Here is a 10,303-nt window from a genome sequence, read left to right on the forward strand (position 1 = left end):
ACTTGCATTTTTACATGCTTTCGAACTGCTAGGTTGGCAGAAGCTGGGACAAGTAACAGGAGCTCACTCCATTACACGGCACTAGGGATTCGAACTGCCGAACGGCCAACCTTTCTGATCGACAAGCTCAGCGTCTTAGCCACAGAGCCACCACATCCCTAATGTTACTAATTAGGCAGAGAGAAATTGATGGTTAGGTAGCTAATTTAAGAAGTCACAAAAAAAGTATTTCTTCATGTGTTTTGGTGTTTTAACCCTCGAGGAACATGGCCATGCGATACCATGCCCATTAAATCAGCCCCCCTACAGTTCTGTCTTGAGGGAAAGAACATTTGAGACAATTTGGGGGGGCTTCACACAATGCTCTATTATCATTGCAAGTATATCACACTCTAATCATAAATCTATACTTGAGTTCTTGTAGTTCTCTATCAGCTTGCTGCATGTGGGGGAATTCATTCAGAATGGCGACTCGGGGAAGAGTTGTGAAAAAATAAAATGACAATTCTGTGCAGCGTCGGGCAGGGCTGACCCAGACCTCAAATATATAATATCTTAGAGCAAGGGTGTCGAACTCAATTTTATTGAGAGCTACATCAGGGTTGTGTTTGACCTTGAGGGGCTGGGGTGGGCGTGGCCAGGGTAGGCGTGGCCAGTTCAACATCAGTCATGTCAGGTGTGCCTGTGGTGGTCCAAGCACTTTTCCAGCAAAAATGGGCTCCTGGGCTCTGTTTTTGGCTGCAACGGCCTCCTGCAACCCTCTGCCAGGGAAAACAGAGCTCGGGAGGGCAGCACGCAGCCCTCCCAAGCTCTGTTTTCACTGGCAGGGCACTGCAGGCCGGTCCTTCGCTGTTTCAAGGACGGCCCCGCAGGCCAGATCTAAGCCCCCCAGGGCCCTGGGCCTTGATTTGACAACCCTGTCTTAGAGGATATAAAAAAAAGTAAAAAGTAAAAAATAAATAAAGATACCCATCTCTGCTCTGGAGGGAAGTCCAGGGATAATTAACCATGTTGTCCATCATGCTGAGAAACATGCCACCATCCACTTCAACTTTTGCAACTTTCTCTAACCGCAGTGCTGACAACACTGCAAACGAACTAATTTATTTGTATTCATTTATTTATATCCCGCCTTTATTACTTTTACAAATAACTCAAAGCAGCAAACATAGAACACACCTTCCTCCTCTTATTTGCCCACCACAACAACCCTGAGAGTTGCTGTTTTGTGGCTAATAGAGAGTGACTGGCCCAAGATCACCCAGCTGGCTTTCATGACCGTGATGGGACTAGAACTCACAAGCTCTCAGTTTCTAGCTTACTGCCTTAACCCCTAGACCAAACTGGCAGAGGGCCATTGTAGATGAACCAAAACTATGCACAGATGTCCAAATAGGTTCAAAGGTGAAACCAAGTTGGACCCTTTTCCCAAATACTTCTGTTTGTACTTGGATAGGATAGGATAGGATAGGATAGGATAGGATAGGATAGGATAGGATAGGATAGGATAGGATAGGATAGGATAGAGTAGGGTAGGATAGGGTAGAATAGAATGGCATGGCATGGCATGGCATGGCATGGCATAGCATAGCATAGCATAGCATAGCATAGCATAGCATAGCATAGCATAGCATAGCATAGAATAGAATTAGAAAGGACCTTGGAGGTCTTCTAGTCCAATCCTCTACATTCAGTTCAGACAAATGGTTATCCAACATCTTAAAGGGTTGGAGCATTCACAACTTCTGGAGGCAAACTGTTCCACTGATTAATTGTTCAAACTGTGAGGAAATTTTTCCTTAGTCCTAAGTTGCTTCTCTCCTTGATTAGTTTCCATCCATTGCTGCTTGTCCTGCTCTCAGGTGCTTTGCAGAATAGGTTGACCCCCTCTTCTTTGTGGCAGCCCCTGAGATATTGGAACACTGCTATCATGTCTCCCCTAGTTCTTCTTTTCATTAAACCAGACATATCCAGTTCCTGCAACCGTTCTTCATATGTTTTAGCCTTTAGTCCCCTGCTCTGTTAAGGAATGGGCCTATTGCTCTTCCCTGTGTTGTTAGAAGATATGTCAAAGAGCTCTGGTTTTTCCTATTACCAGAAATTTTCTCAAGACCTTGGGATGGGTCTGATATTTTTATCCAATTTGAAAAAAATGGGAATCAATGGGACTTTTAAAACACACATTCACACAAGAGCCCTAAACTCACAGGTGTTGCGGCTCCCTTGGTATAAATATAAGAGTAGCTAGAAGGAACATCAATTTCATTAAAACAATTGCCATCCTTTCCACATTCAACCTAGGAAGAAAGACACTCCTATCCCCAATTGTCTCTTTATTCCCAATTTTAAAGAAAGTTCAGAGCCAGTGATGTCACTGACATTATTGGAGAAATAGTGATACATCCCCAAATATTAGTACCCACAATCCACAAAAGTCAACATGAAGTATTTTCTGCTCATTGATCACACCATCTTCAGGTGCCTCAGTGCTAAACACTACAGCGGACTTTTGCCTCTTGCAGTCACACTTGCAGGAGAATGCATTTTGACCTACATGAATGAAGAAGTGAGCTTTTAAGACCTGCTAATCTAATGGGACTCTTCTTCCTTTGGCCAGAGCATCATTTTTTGCAAGAAATTCACTCATTCATACCAAAATATATCTCTTACAGGTATATTCTTATACTCTTCTATATAGTCTTCTGTTGGTTTATGCTTGGCACAGTGGTGGGGTTCAAAAAATTTACTACTGGTTCTGTGGGTGTGGCTTGATGGGCATGGCGTGGCTTGGTGGGCATGGCACAGGGAAGGATACTGTCAAATCTCCATTTCCACCTCACCTCACTAACCTGCTTTCCAGCTCCATTCTCCTGTGCAGGGCAACAAAAGAAGACCCAGCCAATCAGCTGGGACTCGGGAGGCAGCGAATAGATGGGGGAAGGGCTAACCAGAAGTGGTATTTACCGGCTCTTCGTACTGCTCAAAATTTCCTCTACCAGTTCTCCAAAACCTGTCAGAACTGGCTGAATACCACCTCTGGCTTGACATCAGAGTGGAATAAATATTTGCTTTGCTATTGCTTTGGAACAAAGACTGTTGTAACTGGTTTTTCCGTTGTTTTATATTCTTCTCCAGATTCTTCTCAAAATTTGTTGTGTTTTTTTTATTTAAGTGTCCAAAAGTGTCTCATTAGCTGGAGAATGCACTTGATTGATTAAAATTCGAGGAGACAAAATTGCATTTGGTTTACTTACAGTCTCTAAATCCAGTTTGTTCCTCAAACAAAGTATGAGAGTGAATATGAATAAATAATACTTCCTGTTTTCATATGCTTTCTGTGACTCTGAAAAGGCACTAATATAGTCAACACTCTAAATTGGGGTAGGATGTATCCCTCAGACATACTCCTTGCATTATCACAATTCTTCCCTCGCCTGATTTGCATGAGGGATTATTTTTTGAATCTAGAAAATAGAATCATAGGGAAGAAAGGTCTCTGAGGCAGAGATGGCATTCAGCAGGTTCTGACCAGTTCTGGAGAACCAGTAGCGGAAATTTTGAGCAGTTCGGAGAACCAGCAAATCCCACCTCTGACTGACCCCGCCCCCATCTATTATCTGCCTCCCGAGTCCCAGCTGATCAGCCGGGTCTTCTTTTGTTGTCCTGCACAGGAGAACAGCGCTGGAAAGCAGGTTAGTGGGGTAGAGAGGGAATGGAGATTTGACAGTAGACTTCCCCTGCCACACCCACCAAGCCATACCCACCAAGCCACACCACGCCCACCAAGCCAAGCTCACAGAACCAGTAGTAAAAAAAACTGGAATACCACCACTGCTCTGAGGTCTTCCAGTCTAACCCCCACTGTTCAAGGCAAGTTACACCATTCCAGTCAAATGGTCATCCAGTCTATTCTTGAAAACCTCCAGTGATAGAGCATTCACAACCCCAAGAGGCAATCTATTCCATTGATAAATTGTTCTCACTGTCAGAAAATGTATCCTTCCTTCTCGGTTGGATCTCTCTTTACCAAGCTTCTACCTATAACTCCTTGGCCTGCCCTCTTCTCTATGTGACTGCCCCTCACGTACTAAAAGACAGTTAACATGTCCCCCCCATCCAATAGTGGTATGCTACTGGTTCGGCCAAACCAGTGGTGGGATTCAAGTTTTTTTACTCCAGGTTCTGTGGGTGTGGCTTGGTGATTGTGGCAGGGGAAGGATACTGTAAAATCTCCAGTCAGAGCCAGTATTTGCCAGTTCTCCGAACTACTCAAAATTTCCGCTACCGGTTCTCCAGAATTGGTCAGGTGCTGAATACCACCTCTGCTGTAAAGAAAGAAGGGCAAAATTTAGTCTTGGGAAGCCAAGACCAAAAGGGGATAACTTAGCATCTTTACAAGCACCTGAAAAAATGTCACACAGAAGAACTTTTCTCTACTAATCCAGGGTAAAGGGCACTAAATGATGGATTTAAGGTAAAAGAGGCTGCTCTTCAGCCAAACGTTAGGGGAAATAAAACTTCAAACAGTGAGAACAATTAAATAGTAGAATCAGTTCATATGAAGATAGTGGACTCCCTCTAAATACAATATCAGTCCTTGACTTGTGAATGTAACTGAGCCTGGATTTATATAAGTTATGACAGCCATTAAGTGGGTCACTAGGTGACTGCACCCAATTTTATAACCTTTTTTTGCAGAGGTCATGAAGCAAATGTGGTGGTCATTAAGCAATTCCATTGCCATGACTTCCCCAGATGCTAGCTCAAAGGAGGATAAGGCAGTCCTGGGCATGTCAGGAGGGGAAGCAGCCAAGGGCAATGAGCCAGGAGAGGAGGGGGCAAGCACAGGGGAGTGACCAGACAAGCAGCCAGCTGAGCTAGAGATGGGAAAGGCACAGGTGCAGGAGGCCGAAAAAATCCAGAAATACCAGAAGTGCTGAAATGGGCCCACTTTCAGGCTCCCAAGGCTGCAGAGGCTTACCTCGAGGCTCCAGGAGGGTGAAAATGGCCTCCCTTGGGCTCCAGAGGCCTTCCAGAGGCTGAAAACAGGCACTTCCGGTATTTCCAGAAAGCCCGTTTTTCGGCCTCCCAAGCCTGCAGAGACTTACCTCGAGCCTCCAGGAGGGTGAAAATGGCCTCCCTTGGGCTCCAGAGGCTGAAAACAGACACTTCCGGTATTTCCAGAAAGCCCGCTTTTTGGCCTCATGAGCCTGCAGAGGCTTACCTTGAGCCTCCGGGAGGGCGAAAGCAGCCTCAAATGGGCCAACAATCAGCTGGGAGGTGCACGCATGCACAGTGCAGGTAAGGAAGCAGGGCAGGGGTATGCATGTGCAGGGGGTGCGGGGTGCATTGCATTGTGGGTGTGCTGGCACACCACAACAAAAAGGTTCACCATGACTGCCCTAGAGCACCATTTTGAGCCACGTGCTCTCAACATTCTTGATGAGCCTCTCTCAAAAGGGGTTTTGTATTTTGACCTAGAATGGTTATTGAAGCTAAGCAGATGTGGACTAAAACACTTTTGATGAGAAAAGATATCAAAATTCCATTTAAGAGCAGATTATATTTACAGTGGGTACTTTGAAGAAGGAAGATGTATGGGCAGCAAAACTCTAATACCCTTTTTGGTCAATCTTAGTAAATTAAGAATTGTGTTATGTAAGTAATGTGCTTTCAGTTTCTATATATAATATATCATTAGAACTGCCAATGTTTTGCACTATTGCCTTGATGACTCCGAAAGTACAGATAAAAGGTGCGTCTACCACCAAAATCACTCCCTGAAATGAAATGTGTACATGGGAAATGTTCTGTGTGCGGTTCCCACATTGGATAGTCATGATGTCTAATGACTATAGAAAGTATAGTCCAACACGTTATGAGGCTAATTCTTAGGAAAGGAGATATTAGCAAATCTTCATAACAGTATCATTTTGAGAAAAACTAAAACAATAATGTTTAGTTTTAACTATAGTTAAAATGACAGATGTGATTGGTGTGGCAGCCTTGAAGTGAAGACACTCACCTCCTATTCGGAAGGTTGAGAGTTCAATCCTAGATGGTGACATTTATTTCACTCCCAGGGGCAAAGAAAAAAAAAATATGCTGTAAACTCCATATGGTGTCGGGAAGGGTACCCGGCCAGTAAATTCTCAGCTCCACCCAGTCACCACAACTCTATCCCAAATTAAGGTATTACAGGGTCATAAAAAGGGAATTGAAATGAGAGGTATCAGTTAACAGTGTGCTTGAAATGAAACATTCAGAGCATTTGTTCATCTCCGAATGCACTATCTTTCCCTTTTTTCAATTATCTTTTTCCATCCCTACAGTGTTCTTATATACCCAAGTGTGGAAAGAACTTTGAAGAGTCTTTGTCCCTTGTGAATGTCGTCATGGAAAACTTCAAGAAGTATCAACACTTTACCTGTTTCTGTGACCCAGAAGGCATTCAAAAGAATGTGTTGCTTACCAAACTTTACAGTTCCAATGTGCTTTTCCACTCACTCTTTTGGCCAACATGTATGATGATAGGTGGACTTGTCATTGTTGCCATGGTCAAGTTGACCCAATACTTGTCTCTTCTTTGTGAAAGGATCCAACGGATCAACAGATAGGAGCAACCACTAGCTTCTAGGATTTGACTTACCGCTGAAATACTGTTGTTTTTTTTTCCATTCTTCACCAAAGAACCTTAAGTTTGTAATGTTTCTGTTCTAAGTTCCTTATATATTTATGAAGTAGAGCAATAACGAAAAAGGCTGTTCCATATGCAACTGTGATGATACTCTTATGCAGACAATGAGAGAGGGAATTATGGTTTGTGTTGGCCATTGTTATGATCTTGATTCATGCTGCAACTTAGCTATTTTTCTTCTTCTCTTCTTCTTCGTCCTCTTTTTCCTTTTTTTCTACAGCCAAAACAGGGCTCAGTGTGACCCTTTGCCAAGCCTTGTTAATGATTGAATCATCATCTCAGCACAAATCTGTTTTGAAAGGTTCTCCAGCCTGGTCACATGTCTTCATGTGGACCATTTAAGTTCCACTTAGGCATTGGGAAGGGGATGAAAAGATTGGAGTGGGAGGGGTGGATGGTAAAAGGTAAGAACTCAATTTGTTTACTGGAACTGAAACTAAGATGGACGATTTGACCCAGAAATTTGTTGCAGGTATAGAATTTTACAAACACAGGGGAAAGCCAAAGATACACATTGCTGAATACCCAGGCCCAAATCCAATGGAGCATAAATAATCTCACTTAAATTCCACTGAAATAGATGAGATGTTTTTGTAATGAATTATTTTATTGGGATACGAGCCCAACTTTGAATTGTGGGAGGATTCAAATTTTTGGTTAAGGCAATAGCATTTATGTTGACTTCATACTCAGGGTTAAGCTTTCCTTTCTGGCATTTGACATACCCACTGAAAGGTTTATTAATTTGCAGTACCTTTTACTCATGGATTATTATCTACCAAAGCTATCACCAAAAAGAGGGGTGGGGGGAATCCAAGGTCTATAAAACTTGTCAACTATTTTTCATTTTCTATTCCAGCCTGAGCCCTGTTGGCAGAGATGGGACCAGATAACCTCTTGCGTTCAAATTTATTATGCATATTTTTCTTGCATTTTCTACCATATCACTGTAAAGAAAAATTTAAAAGAAAGAAAATCACACAGGTTTTTTTTTTCATTTTTTACTTCCAACTGTTTTTTTTTTTTTGAGACATTTCAAAAAAAATACTAGACAACAAGATAAAAATATATTCTATCTAGTGGTGTATTGTAGTATGGCTATGTTATATTTTATTATTTCCTTTATTAACTGGAAAGTGAGCAGTAGTCTTCTTGTATTTCACAGTGTCCAAATCTGGATATAACCATCACAAAGAAAAGATTTGAAGAGATGGCTTAGATGCAATTGTAGAGTGGGCACTGCAGTTTGAATAAGCTTAGGTGGTATTGTATTTAGCTTGGGGGAAAATTCCTCTAGCCTCGAGAGTCCATGAAAAAGGTATGTGCAGTAGGATAATGCTACTCCTGGTAAAGATTATTTCTTCTTAGTCATTTCAGAACAAATTTTCCCCAATAGCATTTTGAAAAAAATATATTTTAAACAAATTTCTATACACTGAAGTGTAACCAAATTAGAATCATGCATAGGCCAGCCTTATATTGTGGAGAAGTTTGTGTTATTCTCCAGCAGATAATACCTATGAGGCAGTCTACTTAGGATGAGAGATTGCATGTGGTCATGTTTTCTTTTCTTTTCAAAGTCCGTATTTTGTTAGTCTGTTTGATGATATGTGTCCCACTTTTCTGCTCTGGCAAGACCTCAAGATGCATTGAGCCCCATAGTTGATTACTATTTAGCTATAGCAAAGAGGTCAAGAAATATTGGACAGCTTGCAGGAAGAATTAATATTCTTGCAGAGAATATTAAAGTAAGTGTAGGAGGAAAGAGAATAAACCTGACCTGAGTAAAACGTGAGTAATATATGAGTAAGAACCATTGCATTAATACTTGGTTGAACAAAAATGTACAGTGGAATGAAGACAGATTAGCGGAGCAGAAGTTATTCTGTGTATAGTGGTACCTTGGTACTCAACTGCTTCAAAATTCATCAAATTTGGTACTCAACGCATTTTGACACAAAAATGTCCTGATACTCGGTGTTTATTTGGTATTCAATGTGATACAAAAGGAAGTAGGGGACAGTCAAAGAAGGTGGACAGGAAGTAGGCCATGCTAGGAAAATCATTGACATAGAAAAAAGGGGACAGATTGAGAGTCCTTCCCAGCTGAAAAAAAGGGTCATGTGGTAAGTCACATGGTTTGTTTGGTACTCATCCTTTCTAGTATTCATCGTGCCTTCTGGAACTAATTAAGGGCGAATACTGAGGTACCACTGTAATTTGAAAATGATAAGGTGAAGAAAAGGTTTATTTTGGATCCAGTAGATCACCATGAGGATTTAAAAGGTTGAGGCTACAAAGAGCACAAATATATTTTTCTATCCATCTCTCCTCTGCCTAATGACCAAAATCACAGTTCACTTAAATTGTATCTATAAGGACAGTCTTAGCAGTTTCTGATATTGAATTCAGCCCCAAGGATGAAATATAAGGTATTTGTTGACCACTCTCTAGCATTCTACAGATTTTTAACAAGCAAAACAACTATTTAAAAAGGTTTTGAAAGCATAATTGTTTCCTTTGTTTTTTCAAAAGGAGAAAGCACACTGGATTTGCCAAGTTCATCCATTAGCTGAGTAATTCTTTATTCCCCGTTATGTAATGTCAACAACTTTTATGGTGTTACAAGATTCCATGAAATGTGCGCGTGTTGTCTGAGCTATAAAAGTCTGCAGCAGTGAAACTAATCTTTGATCTTGTAACCCATAATGCAACATTTTTTCCTCAGGCAAATAAATTCCTGGGTGTGTAATCAGGACTTCAAAACAGTGTGATTTGGTACTCAATTAAACCTTTGCTATTTCAATCCGCTTGGCTCTCAGTAATGGCTTCTTCTCCCCAAAAATATCCTATTTGATCAGATTTGTTTTCAGTTTCTTTAAAATACAAACACACACACACACACACACACACACACACACACCCCACAAATTAATCTTCCATCACAGCATATTAACCTGGTTACTGAATTTATTATTCAAGTTTTACATAAATCATTGAACATGAACCAAATGGAATCCGTCCACACAATATAGTGAACCCCAAAATTAGCTAATACTTATGGTGCGAATACACCTGCTAATTCTTCAATTCTGTCTCATTCATATCTAGAAACTCTGATGTGAAAGATTTTTAAACGAGGGACAAATGATTTCCGATCCTCAATAGATAGCCAGCAACTACACTTCCAATTGTTTTTCCACTAAGGATGTATTTACTAAGATAGGTGAAATGGCTCAGCGGTTATAGGCACTGAGCTTGTCAACTGGAAAGCTGATAGCCTGGGTTCAAGACCCAAGCACTGCATGACAGGATGAGTTCCTGTTACTTGCTCCAGCTCAGCAGTTGGTAGCCATCTGATTATCAGGCCCAAGCCCAGAAACAAGACAATGAGCTCCAGTTGAGTTCAATCCTTTATTTGCTTGCACATAATGGACAGAATCTTGCTTGACTAAAGCTATAACTTTCTAAAGTGTTCGATGTATTCTAAGGGGTTCTAGGGTGTGGTTACTTAAATCCCTTCCCACTGTCTCATCCAGTTTGGAACTGTGCATTCTCATAATCACCCTGACTCAGACCATCAAGGACCTGATATGAAGAGGAGGT

General features: G+C 41.4%; 1 protein-coding gene across 4 annotated transcripts in view; it reads left to right on the forward strand.

Annotated features, from left to right (window-relative positions):
- The window catches only part of KCNMB2 (potassium calcium-activated channel subfamily M regulatory beta subunit 2), a 245,348-nt gene extending 235,845 nt beyond the window's left edge, over positions 1-9,503 (forward strand). For all 4 annotated transcript variants that reach the window (XM_087933498.1, XM_087933500.1, XM_026705737.2 and 1 more), the window contains exon 5: positions 6,333-9,503. In XM_087933498.1, the coding sequence (XP_087789624.1) occupies positions 6,333-6,617 (285 nt within the window). In that variant the 3' untranslated portion in view covers positions 6,618-9,503. The remainder of the gene's footprint in view (positions 1-6,332) is intronic.
- Positions 9,504-10,303: the final 800 nt, after the last annotated feature.

Source organism: Pseudonaja textilis, chromosome 4, assembly GCF_049901715.1.
Source record: "Pseudonaja textilis isolate UNSWEBS1 chromosome 4, rPseTex1.2, whole genome shotgun sequence".
Classification (NCBI taxonomy): domain Eukaryota; kingdom Metazoa; phylum Chordata; class Lepidosauria; order Squamata; family Elapidae; genus Pseudonaja; species Pseudonaja textilis.